At 46.1% G+C, this 12,742-nt stretch overlaps 1 protein-coding gene across 1 annotated transcript in view; it reads left to right on the forward strand.

The window, feature by feature from the left end:
- The window catches only part of kif13a (kinesin family member 13A), a 28,058-nt gene extending 15,448 nt beyond the window's left edge, over positions 1–12,610 (forward strand). The window contains exons 14-40 of the mRNA XM_068759889.1: positions 69–199; positions 433–519; positions 607–782; positions 1,269–1,488; positions 1,917–2,079; positions 2,174–2,317; positions 2,406–2,555; positions 2,634–2,798; positions 2,889–3,062; positions 3,164–3,315; positions 3,389–3,521; positions 3,673–3,819; positions 4,159–4,191; positions 5,123–5,222; positions 5,632–5,758; positions 5,850–5,905; positions 5,980–6,104; positions 6,303–6,479; positions 6,585–6,677; positions 6,777–6,929; positions 7,276–7,353; positions 7,449–7,499; positions 7,703–7,803; positions 7,890–8,025; positions 8,784–8,951; positions 9,620–10,778; positions 11,138–12,610. Of these exons, the coding sequence (XP_068615990.1) occupies positions 69–199; positions 433–519; positions 607–782; positions 1,269–1,488; positions 1,917–2,079; positions 2,174–2,317; positions 2,406–2,555; positions 2,634–2,798; positions 2,889–3,062; positions 3,164–3,315; positions 3,389–3,521; positions 3,673–3,819; positions 4,159–4,191; positions 5,123–5,222; positions 5,632–5,758; positions 5,850–5,905; positions 5,980–6,104; positions 6,303–6,479; positions 6,585–6,677; positions 6,777–6,929; positions 7,276–7,353; positions 7,449–7,499; positions 7,703–7,803; positions 7,890–8,025; positions 8,784–8,951; positions 9,620–10,778; positions 11,138–11,271 (4,533 nt within the window). The 3' untranslated portion in view covers positions 11,272–12,610. The remainder of the gene's footprint in view (positions 1–68; positions 200–432; positions 520–606; positions 783–1,268; positions 1,489–1,916; positions 2,080–2,173; positions 2,318–2,405; positions 2,556–2,633; positions 2,799–2,888; positions 3,063–3,163; positions 3,316–3,388; positions 3,522–3,672; positions 3,820–4,158; positions 4,192–5,122; positions 5,223–5,631; positions 5,759–5,849; positions 5,906–5,979; positions 6,105–6,302; positions 6,480–6,584; positions 6,678–6,776; positions 6,930–7,275; positions 7,354–7,448; positions 7,500–7,702; positions 7,804–7,889; positions 8,026–8,783; positions 8,952–9,619; positions 10,779–11,137) is intronic.
- The last annotated feature ends 132 nt before the right edge of the window (positions 12,611–12,742 follow it).

The following is a 12,742-nucleotide window of genomic DNA, read 5'->3' on the forward strand; positions in this document are numbered from 1 at the left end:
TTGATGAAGCATGTTCAGCATTTTCAGATCCGCCGTTACATTTTGTTTTCTTGTCCGCCGGTACGTAGGCGCACACGCGTGTGGGAGCTGACACATCTCAGGACATCCAGCTGTTTGGGATCGGCATTCAGTCAGAGCACTGCGTCCTTGAGATTTGCCCCGATGGTGATGTCACCCTGATGCCCACAGGGAACGCCAGGTTAGCTACCATTTAATTGGCCTCCTGTCTGTTATGGATGACTCAACCTCCGTGTTTCTCATGACCTTACTGTACAAAAATCTATGATCTGACCTCCTCGCTTTCCCTGGCAGAGGTATGTTTCCCTCCCACCACAAAGAAACGACTCCCTCTCAGATAGACTTCATGTTTAACAATGAGGCTGAATCATCATCATCATCATCATTATAATGTAATCTCTCTGCTCTCTGCAGGACCTGTGTGAATGGAACAATGGTTGATTCCTTGGTCCACCTGTGGCACGGAGATCGTATATTATGGGGCAACAATCACTTCTTCAGGTACCAGATGTTTCATATTATGACCTTCGCATTCAAGCATGGCACAAATAAAAGAAAAAGTCACTGATAGGAGGTGCTGTTCTGCAGGATTAATCTACCGAAACGAAAGCGGCGGGACCGTTTAAAGGAGCTGGAGAGAGCCTCTCCCAGAGAGAGCTTTGTCGAGGCAGACGTGGAGACGGCCAGCGAGGCTTCATCGGAGCAGGACTACAGCTATGAGTTTGCCCAGATGGAGGTCATAATGAAAACTCTGGGTAACAATGGTACGAAGAGGATAATCTGTCAGCTGCTATCTATATGTGTGCTTGCTCTACTTGGGCTTCATTTTTGATCACTTTTAAGATCTGTAAAAACAGACAAAATGTTAAAAAAAATCTAAAACCAAAGATGTTAAATTCACAAAGATTATTTACAATGAAACAAAACAGAGATACAAACATTTGAGAGGATGTTGTCACCAAGCATTATTATTAATATGTAAGGATAAAATGACCAATATTATTTCATACATTCATTGTTGCACTAATATTTATTAACTGTTAGAGAGATATTGTGAATTTTCTTGCTATCCTTTATAAATCCTAAGAGAGACGCTGCATCCTAAAGATACTTGTCAATCATTAGCTAACTTAAAAAGCTTATCTATTATCATCTGTGAATGATTTCTTTACTGTTCCATCGCTTAGTCCGATTCTATTCCTGTATGTCGTCATCACTTCCTGTGTGGTCAAATCGCTGCCTCTATCCAGACCCCATGCAGAACGTGGTCCATGTGCTGGAGAAGCAGTACCTGGAGGAGAATCGTAAGGCTCTGGAGGAGCAGAAGATGATGTATGAACGGGAGCTGGAGTCGCTACGGCAACAGCTGTCCCCCGAAAAAACATCAGAAGACCACGGCAGCAGCAGTGACCGCCTTACGTTCCCGGCGCACACACCTCACAGCAAGCTGCGACTGTGGACAGAGGAGCGGTCAGTGGGCTGTGTCATATGTTCGGACGTCAGATAAAAGTTTTAGGAGCCCGATAAGTCATCAATTTTTTAAAGAATGAATTTATTTCAGTTTGAAATGTCTCACAGGAGATTTATTTTGATGGTAAGTTAAGTTTGTGTTTTGTGTAAATCACACTGATTGGCAGAGGGCGGGGAGGAGACAAATGATATGCGTTGAAATGCCATGTGAAGGTCTAATCTGGCATGAAATGGATTTAGTGACGCGATGATCTGACTTTGAACTGATGCCTCTTAAAGTTTAGGCAGACAATTCCCTGCAGTCTTCACCATTCCACAGAGGGTGCTTTACAGGTGACATACCTTCATCTGAAGAAATGAATAATCCCTGTGCGTCTGTGTGTGTGTGCGTGTGCGTCTGTGTGTGTGTGTGTGTGTGCGTGTGACAGGGATGAGCTTTTTCGTCAGAGCCTTTCCCGACTCAAGGAGCAGGTCATGAAAGCCAACACCTTGGTGCGAGAAGCCAACTTTTTGGCAGAGGAGATGAACAAACTGACCGACTATCAGGTCACCCTTCAGATCCCTGCAGCCAACCTCAGCGCCAACCGCAAGGTCAGACGTCTCCTCGTCACTCTGATATCGCAATCGTTTTGCTGCAAAAGCCTTAAGGCAAGAGTAAACCTGTTTTAAAAACATTTTTACATAGCGTGGAGCAATCGTGAGCGAGCCGGCAATTCAGGCGCGAAGGAAAGGGAAGGGGACCCAAGTGTGGACGATCGAGAAGCTGGAAAACAAACTGGTGGACATGAGAGACCACTACAGGGACTGGAAGGAAGGCACAGAGGAAACGGTATGAACCAGAGCATTCAAAGCGTGAAACCTTTCAAATCAATCAGAGTCCTCAGGCGTTCATCTGTTTTCTTTTGTTTTTGTTTTAGCATAGCAAAGCAAACAGTCATTTCTGTGACCCCTTCTATGAAGCGCAAGAGAACCACAACCTGATAGGAGTGGCCAATATTTTTCTGGAGTCCCTCTTCCACGATGTCAAACTGCATTACGCTGTCCCTATTATCAGCCAACAGGGAGAGGTAAGGAGGCTAACACACACGGATCATTTCCATCATTACACAGATGGGGAGGGGAGGTGACTTCTCCTGTGTGCACAGGTAGCAGGCAGGTTGCACGTTGAGCTGACGCGAGTCAGCGGAGCCCTACCGGAGCGCCTGTCAGGAGGCGACGACTCGTCGGAGAACTCCAGTGAGAGCAGCTGCTATGAAGTGATGGACACCAACGGGGAGATTGTCTCCATGGCCAAGAGGCTCGCCTGCAGGGTAGATGCTTCACGTGTTAGCAATGCCGCTCTTTAACTCGCAGGTGTCCTCCATGCAGCAGTTTCGCTTCATCCCGTCTCTTTGCTGCAGGTGCGGATCAGGGAGGCCACGGGGCTGCCGTTCAACCTGTCGAATTTCGTTTTCTGTCAGTACACCTTCTGGGAGCACGGCGAGCCCACTGTGGCCCCTCCCATGGTAAGCCCGGACAGACCGCCCCCCCGGAATCCAGACGCCCAGTTTACTGTCCAGTTTGATCACTGCAAAGTAAGTGAACGGGAGATGCTGCCGTGTAAATCCATCGTTGACGAACATGCCTGTGACCTTTGCGAAGGACTTTTATCCTCAAACCTTTCGTCCTTGTGTAGGACTATGTTGTGCATGTGACGGATGACTTTTTGGAGTTTATATCAGATGGAGCGTTGGCCATAGAAGTGTGGGGTCATCGCTGTGCAGGGAACGGACGTTCACTCTGGGAGTTAGATGCACTCGAGGCCAAAACCCAGACTCTCCGGGACAGGTACAAATACACCTCAAGGGCATGCAGACGCAGATGTTTCACGCCTTAATCATCTTGGCTGATGTGCGTCCAGGTGGAACGAGGTGTCTCGCGGGATTGAGATGTGGATTTCCATCCAGGAGTTGAATGAGCAGGGCGAGTACTCGTCTGTGGAGCTACATTCTGGAAAAGACATCAGCACAGGAGGAGTCTTCCAGCTCCGACAGGTCAGGGAACGTCTGTGAGGAAGTTCTCTTTAGATTAGACGTCTCAAATACATGTTTTGCCCTTCTGAAGAGGCCTGTGCGTGTCGTTTTCTGGGTGTGCCGTGCTTCAAGCCGCGCTCTGATGTAGATTTATGGGGATCTGTCGGCGCAGGGTCACTCCAGGAGGCTGCAGGTTTCCGTGAAGCCGGTCCAGAACTCGGGCACGCTGCCTCTGCTGGTGGAGGCTGTGCTGTCAGTCTCCATCGGCTGTGTGTCTGCTCGCTCCACCAGGCTGCAGAGACCCCTTGACAGCTACCAGGTATGTGCTATGAAGCTACTGTGTTTGGGAAAAGAGGAAGAGAGCTTGTGTGCCGACTTTGCCGTTAAACCGGTTTTTAGGAGGAGTCTGTTTGTGCCACGCTGGCGATCTAGAGTGTTATGCTGATTCTGTACATACTCAGCTCATCTCTGGTTTCTGCCATGAATGGTTCATCTGGATGGCTAAAGAGGGTGTCATACGTTCCCTGTCTTCCATTAACATACTCTGCTATGCCCTGATGTAAAAGGAAGCGACAATTCATGGAATAATCCTTCCTTATAAACTTGTTCTTTCTGTCCTGTTTCCCCGTCTTTGATTAAGTATGCTCTCTCCTGTCAGAGAGAGTTGGAAGACGATGGGGATAGTTATCAGGTACCCTCTCTGTTGCTGCGCCTCCCCTTGTCGTTCCTCCTGCAGCATGAAGGAACCCCAAACTGACCATGTGTTTGCAGCTACATCTGTCTCTGGGGGCTGAAGTCTGAGCCTCTCACAGCTTTATCATCAGCTTCACGTCCTGATGATTTATTGTGCTGTAATCACCAATCGCACCAACCATTCCTTTGGCAGCCTGCTATACAAAACCCACTCCCAGCGGTTCCTGAGCTCCCAGCCACCAATCTGCCAGGGGTCCCTGTCCTGCTCTCAGTTGCCCTCCCGCCAAATATTGCTCACACTAATGCTACTGTTTGCTTTTTAAGTCTCAAGAGTGGCAGGAATAATCAACCTCACTCCATCACATGGGCATTGCATGGCTGCATGAGTCCAGCACTGATGATGCATGATGCAAGTGTGTTGATGTTGGAATGGTTTTGTGGCTGGCATGAGGTCAGTTCATTACTGTGGGCATCACAAAGAGAAATCTGTGTTTAACTCACTAGTGATCTGATGTGCAGCCAGGTAGGACTTCAGGTGGCAGCTGTGGCTGCATGTGTGGACTTGTTAGGGTGTGCATGAAAGTGTGTATGTGTGTGTGTGTGTGTGTGTGTGTGTGTGTGTGTAAATTGCAAAGGGGTTAATGGGTGTTTATACACTGTATTTAGAGAATTGGATCATTATTGCTTTTTGGTCAAAAGTGCTAGCTGGAAGGTTTTGATTTTTAAATCCTTGGATTTGAGAACTTTGGGAATATTGGCATTTGCTTCCACTTAGCTTGGTTACTTTATTCCAAGAGGCAGATATGGTATTCCATCTGGCAGATCGACCCTGAGCAGCCTTACTTTGCAGAGCACCCCACTGTGCCCTTCAGCAGGTTGTCTTCCTCACCGAGCCACTTGACGCTGATCTGATCTCTGTCTGGTTCAAGGAGGAAGATCTCAATTTTGTTCGGGAGCGTTGGTCAGATGCCCTGATAAAACGGCGGGAATATCTCGATGAGCAAATTAAGAAAATCATCAACAAACATGGTGAGTCTCAGACCGACACAATGAGGGAGATAACGGATTGGACTCATCCATCCATCTGTCACTTTTTGTTTCCAGAACTTAACTTGTTTATTTTCTTTGTCTCCATGGCTACAGTTTGGTTTAGGTTCATTCAATGAGTGGGACGTGTCTCAGCTGAGAGGCACAACTTCTGAAACCTTTTTCACTTTGTGCATATCTTGGACTGGGGAGGGGCATTTTGATATTTTTGAACATTTTTGTCTTTTATTTGTATTTTTAAAGTTCAACATTTTTTCGGACATACACACAACATGAATTGAAATCTTTCTGCCTTTTTGCAATGAAGTATATGTGTAGTGGGGGATACTGAGTGCTTCATGCCTGATTTCCGTTTTTAATTATTATTTTTTAATGTGTTGTGACTATCCAGAGAAATCCGAGGAGGATATTGAGCGTGAGGCTCGGCTGGTTGAGCAGTGGGTCGGCCTGACTGAAGAGAGAAATGCTGTGTTGGTTCCTGCACCCGGAAGTGGGATCCCTGGAGCTCCTGCAGACTGGTAGAAACACATTTTTGTACATGTCAGACTTGCTCCATTCACAGCTCTTTGCCACTCGCACCATTAAACTGCCTTTTAAAACTCTTTTTAGGAACCCACCTGCAGGAATGGAGGCTCACATCCCTGTACTCTTCTTGGATTTAAATGGTAAACTCATCTGGCTGATATTTTACAACGTTTTCCCAGGCTGTACGAACACTAACAGCATTTTACCCCACTAGCGGACAATCTGACGGTGAACGAACAGCTGACCGGGCCACACGCTGCAGGCGTTAACTCTATCCTGCCCAAGGAGCATGGAAGTCAGTTCTTCTATTTGCCCATCAACAGGCACTGTGATGATGAGGTGAGCGCTGGTTTTGCCTTGACCGCCATCCTGTGGTCATAAAGGGCGGTCTGTAAACTGACCCACCAAACTCTTCTGGGCTGGTCGGATGCGTAATGTGTTGGCTTTGCAGTAGCTTCTTCGTCTACGAGTTGTATGTTGTGTCTTTGCTGTAAATGATTCTGCAGCTACACTAATAAAGCCTCTCCTGTCCGCCAGGTGTCTGCGGTCTGCTCCTGGGACTCATCCATCCACGATTCGGTTCACCTCAATCGCATCACGTCTCCCAACGAACGCATTTACCTGATCATCAAGGCTACGGTCCAGCTCAGCCACCCTGCCTCCATGGAGCTGGTGCTCCGCAAGAGGGTTGCTGTCAACATCTACAACAAGCAGGTTAGCACAAGAGGAATCACATCTAATGGCAGGAAGTCCTTCCACAGCAGTGGTGAGGATTGCTATTTGATGATTCTTAATACCATTTTTTTTTGTTTCCTTCAGAGCTTCACTCAGAGTCTAAAGAGAAGAATGTCCTTAAAGAACTCACTTTATTCCTGTGGTGTGACGTATGAGATTGTTTCTAACATACCGAAGGTACTGTTCTGATCTCCTGCTACGACACAACATTTTTACTGTCGCAACTGCTGGGTGTCAAATAACTCCCCAGCTGTTTTGTGTGTCTTTCCTTTCCAGGCCTCAGAAGAGCCAGAGGAAAGGGAAACCTTGGCCCTCATGGCAGCTCGAGGGGACAGTGAGGAGAGTCAAGATGGAGAAACGTACATAGAGAAATACACGAGGGGCGTTCTGGAGGTGGAGAACATCCTCAGTCTGGAGAGACTACGACAGGTGTTTAAAAACGTCTCTGAAGCCAAAGTGCTTTTATTGTCCTCCACCACAAGAAAAGGAGGGCTACACACACACACACACACACATACACATTGTTTCTGTAGCATAACTAAAAAAACTGCAGTTTAGCAAAACTTTGTACACACAACAAGATCAATATTGAAGTGGTACCTTTTTTTTTCATTTTTATTTCTTCCGTTTCCATGGTTACAAGTGGAAATCAGGCTCATTCCCTGTCTGAGATTTGTCTCAAATAAAGATCCCAGGACTGAATAATTCCTTCTTGTTAGCTTATGGATAATCTAAACTGCTACTGAGGTCATGCCACTCGTTTTTTTCCTTGAAGGCTGTGACGGTGAAGGAAGCGCTCACTTCCAAGGGGAGACACCTGAGGAGGAGTGTCAGCACACCAAATGTACAGCATGTAATGCCAACATCACGCTCCCACTTCCCATGCATTGTATGGATTTCATTGTGATTGCACAAAATGGCACTGATGTCATGCCGTTTCTTCCACAGTCGTCTTGTAGTAAAACAGACCTGACTGGCTGTGAGGATGAAGACTGTAAGGTAAGACAGTTAAGAAACATGCCCTCACTTGTCTTTAACTGCTGATCATGATGCTTAAATTGTAATATCCTTGTGAAAATGCAGACATTTTTTTTCCCACCCCATTTAAACCCTTGTCGACGGTTTAACGCAAGGTTTTCTCTCCAGAATATTTAGTTGAACCTCTCAGTACCTTTCAGTATAACACGTGTATCACTGTCCAGGACCACTGTGATCACGCAGACAGCGCCATCTGCAAACCTCAGGAGGGCTCGCTTTGGACCACACCCATCAAAAGCAGGGAGAATCAAGGTAAGCCACAGAAGTCGCAGCAGCTGCATTGGATCAGGACTTCCTGCTGTTTGTGTTTCTACTTTAAAAACCACCAAATGTTGTTACTATTCCAGAGAGCCCCACCTTTTATAACTCCAGCCCCTTCAAAGCCCTCTCGCCACAGCCGCCCAAGTTCCTCAAGTCACTGCTGCCTGTTAAAGAGGAGAACACGGTGAAGAAAGCCCTGGAGGCCCGGCCACTGCTGGGACATGAGGTGAAATCTAATTCTCATGTGTTCAAGATCTCCCGTCCTTGTATTGTCACTTTGTTCCCCTTCCCTTTTCTTTACTTTTTGATATCAGTCCATTGTCGAACATCATTTACGCATATCTCCATTTCATTTATCATATCAAATTACATTCGCACAACATTGGAAAAGAAAATGTGAAGAGAATGCTATGGCATCGTCTCTTGCGTTTATGTCACGGCCTTGAAATGAAAGCACACGATTCACCGCAGCATGGCTTTAACTGATATCCATTACAGTCAATTAGATAAAGCTACCAGTAAAGTCTGGTGTCTTAATTTATGTGACCTGATTTTCAGAGAGGTTTTGGCTTTTCTAACCATTTAAACTGACTCTGTGTTTTCATGTCTACGTGAATTGGACCAGCAGAGTGCTTTAAAAATCAGCCCCAGGAGCAAAAAAAAGAGCTCAGGAAATTGCATGATTATAGCAAAAGACAGGAAATAACCTCTGAGCACATGAGTGAGGTTTAATATAATTAACCACAGCCTGAATACAACTGCTCTTTGCATGATGTTTAAAGATAGAAAGAGCTAAGGTGTTTGTTTTTGGACTATTATAGTGCTTGGACTTCAGAAAAGCACCATGACTCATACTTCTACCACTTCGAACACAGATTTAGTGAAATATAAAACTGCATGGCAATAACTGCGTAACTGTCCTGCCCAGCTCCATGCATGCTGTGTGTATGTGAAGTGTTTGCTGTTGTTCTGACCCATCTGCAGCGCATGAGCTCATGTGTGGACAGCCCTGCACTGTTCCCCCCTCCCTGCCCCTGGAACCGACCCAGGGCAGGCAGCGAGGGCCACTGCAAGCCTTCCACTTCCAAGCCCACCCCCACCTGCACCTTTCCCACAAGCAGACAGCTCAGCCACACACTGCCACGCATGGCTGTAAGTGCTACACACACACCAGCACGTACTGGGGGTTCCTGGAAGACTTTATCACACACGCCATAACACAGTTCTGTAAGTCTACACATGAACCGTGAACCCTTTAAAGATCAAACACTGTGTTTAAGTTCTTTGTCTCCAAGTTCCAACTGCAAGTTAATAAAAATGCAACGGTCCCGAGCATCATGCCGAACTTGAAGCTTAACCCCCTGATCAAGTTGTTCAACTGAACTGTAAACTTTCTGTGCCGTTGTGGCTCTACCTTTTATAGTCTGATTGGTGCTAAACGTAAGATGAAAGCTCTGCTGCCAGATATACTGAACTGAGTACATTTCCACTGGATGCTTTGCCACAGTGTTATCAGCTGCAGTAAAAGCCTCAGAACTGCAGTATTTGTGGCTCCTGCAGTGTGTGAAATAGGTAACAGAGCTACACGGCTTCATACTTGTCTCATTGTTAGCAGCGAACGCTCGTAATCATGTGTCAATCCATACACTAGTACGGTGTTAGTGCAGCTGAAAACAAGTCACATTATTCATGCGTTCATCATCCATTATCGTGTTTCACCTCATTTTTCCATTGCCATTCATTTGCTTTAAACGCGGGGGGGCGTGTGGGTCAACTCTTCATCCTGTTACTGACATTTGTGCTGCTTTTGTTTTGATCAGCCGGACTCAGAGGATGAAGAGACGGTCGTCCACGCGATTCTTAATCCTCAGGACCGCAGAAGCTTTCAGCCTTACATTCCAGAGGACTTTGCAAACTTCGAGATCTACAACGCCTCTCTGGAGAGCCAGGAGGGGGTTCTGATATCCCGATCGGACACACCGGGAAGCCGGTGTGGAGGCGAGAGTGGGAGAGAGATGCCTCGAAGCCCCACAGTGAGCAGTTCCACAAGTGGCTACTTTTCACACAGTGCCTCCAATGCCACGCTGTCTGACATGCCTTTCAGCGCCAGCGAGAGCTCAGACCACCTCAGCTGCACCTCCAGAGACGCCAACGACTCACAGACTAAAGGTGTTTGTGCAGGGAGTGACACCCAGCAGCTTCTGCTCTCAGACGGCGTTCCGGATCAGGAGCCCTTAGGTCTCCCCGCCTCCTCACCGGCTCGCATCCTTAATGGTGCGGCAAAGCGGCACCCATTTGCTCCTCCTTGTGACTTCATCCTCAGCTCCAGTCAGGAGTTCACTGACTTTAAAGGAGCTGATGACAGTATTGATGGAACAGATTTAGCTAATCTTACAGAGCGATGGGAGCAGGAGACTTCGGAGGTCGCTTCTAAACAAGGCAAGAAAAAAGACAAAGCGGAAAAATGTGGCAATCAATCCTCCTCTGATGTCTCTGGAGTACTAAACACACCTGCTCCTGAAAACCCTGCAACTACTTCCAGCAAATGTCCAAATAATGCAGGTTCTATTTGTGCACCTGCGCCCCATAACACAAACATTTGCACTTCAGTCAGCGACCCCGTGTCTGTGCCTGACAAAGTCATCGCTGCATCTCCAACATCTCGCTCCAGAATCACGCCTTTACCCACAGTCCGAGCCCCGGCCCCTACTCCGCGAGCGGGAGGAGAGCCCCCAATCCAGGAGCCTGCCCAGGGAGATCTTCCCTGCAGGAGTCCCTGTCCCAGCCCGAACCCGAGCAGCGCAGAGCCCTCAGGCGATTCCAGCGGAGATGAGAATACCCCCGCGGCTCAGCTTCCGGACTGGATGGCCCCTGGGGAGCCAGTGTGGGTGGGCAAGAGGAGAGGAACAGTCTATTATGTTGGAGGGGTGGAGTTTGCTAAGGGCATCTGGATTGGTGTGAAGCTTGACGTGGCAGTGGGTAAGCCTCACATGTTGTGCATGTACACTCTGGGAAATATATAGCTGTATTTGTAGATGTGGTGTTATGATGAATCTGAAATGGTGTTATGATGATTTTGATCGGCACATGAACCAAATAATGAGAACGTTCACGAAGGAAAGTTGGCAGAAATAGACTTGACAGACTAATTATTTATTGTTAAATTTGCTTTTGTGCCACATACAAATTATGGTTAATTCTGTCCTCAATGAGTCTGTTTGGTCATCTGAATATCAGATCTAACTATTGCTCAAGTTCATTTATTTACTATAGATATGAAAATACTTCTTCCCATCGATTTGAGGTGTGACATCGTCCTATGATTCGTCCTCCTGTAGGTAAGCACAATGGGACTGTCCAGGGCAGGGTGTACTTCCGCTGCCCTCCGGGCCACGGCGTGTTTGTGAAGCCATCTCGTCTCACCAGAGGACCTTCCTCCATGGACACGGATCCGCAGACTCTGATCAGATAAGACCCAAGGAAGGACCATCTTTCTGGGGGGACACCAGTGGTCCCCCTCGTATCCAGCCCCTATGGGTGAACCACAGGCTGAATTTTCCACTCAAGCTTCTGAGCTGATTAGTTTGTTAGACGTTTCCCAGAGAGCATATCTGATATGCGCGTTTAATGAAGCTATATCTTAATTACCACTGAAGATTCACTATGCACATATCTATACAATTTCTACATGGTTCTATTTTTGATAGAGAATTGAATAAGGAGTCTATATGGAAATATTATCCCCATAATGTTTTCTTACATCTGTTTCTGATTATTCTATATCATATTTTTGTAAGACAATGCAGCCTCACCTGAGGCTCATGGTGGAATAATCTGGGATACGGAGATTAAGAATGTACTACTGTTATTAAACAAGGATATTCACATTGATATGATATATCAGGGGTAACCAAAGAACTACGGTTCCATATCTGCTGAGTAATATGTTATTTTTGTCATATATGTTGAGGTAAATATGTATATCTGTTTCCATGTAAAGCTTAGTGCCATAGCTCTAGGAGTAATGCCACGTAACCTGAACAGAGGGCCGCTCTGGAAAAAACCCTGCATTGTTTGACTGCAGTTCGTATGTTAAATTATCCTGTTGAAGTACTGTAACACTGTAGAGGACGTAATCCCCATCCAGCACCACACTGTTGCTGTTTGAATGCTTGCACTGGAAGGATTCTTGGAGAGTTTGCTGACTCTTCCATTTTGGACTGATGAAATATTTTATAAAAGAAGTGACTGAGAAACCATGAGTCATCACTATTAGCAGCAACTAGGCCTTAATGCGCTTTTCCATAAAGGCATTGCACATAGAACTCAAACTATTTCCTGAAATCCGTAACTAAACCAAGTATATGGACCTGAAACCTGTGTATTTTATGCCATAATGCCCAGAGGTATTCAAAATGTCATCCAGCCTCACTGACTAACTGATAGAATAACCTTTTGACTGCTTTTTATATCTAAACTGACTGATGCATAATGCTATGTGTTCAAAGGTACAAAATGAATTTCTTCACAGAGAGGACTGGATGAATGGACAGTTTCACCTCAGCATGGTGTAGAAATAGTCATGGAGAAGGGCTGTGCGATGAATTTATTTTTTCATGGAAGTGGTGAACTGTGGACTTGACTAAGATCTGAGCTGTAATTAAAGGAAATTAAGCCCAAGACCTTACTTTAACGAATAGAACAAAGCTGCTCTCCCTCATAAGGAGCCGTACATAGAAATGTATTTGAACATATTTTGCAGTATTATAATGTATATGATTGTATTTATATTGTATCTCAACCTGTTTGAAATGGTACAGAATGTTCTAGAATAGAACATTTACAATCAGCGTGTTGTGTTGACTCTTCATTTGGCTGCTTGAGTCTGAAGTTTGGACTTTTTAGTATGTTTTACGAGCGTAGCTCTAATTTTAGCACATATG

The sequence above is a fragment of the Brachionichthys hirsutus genome, chromosome 3, assembly GCF_040956055.1.
Source record: "Brachionichthys hirsutus isolate HB-005 chromosome 3, CSIRO-AGI_Bhir_v1, whole genome shotgun sequence".
NCBI lineage: Eukaryota > Metazoa > Chordata > Actinopteri > Lophiiformes > Brachionichthyidae > Brachionichthys > Brachionichthys hirsutus.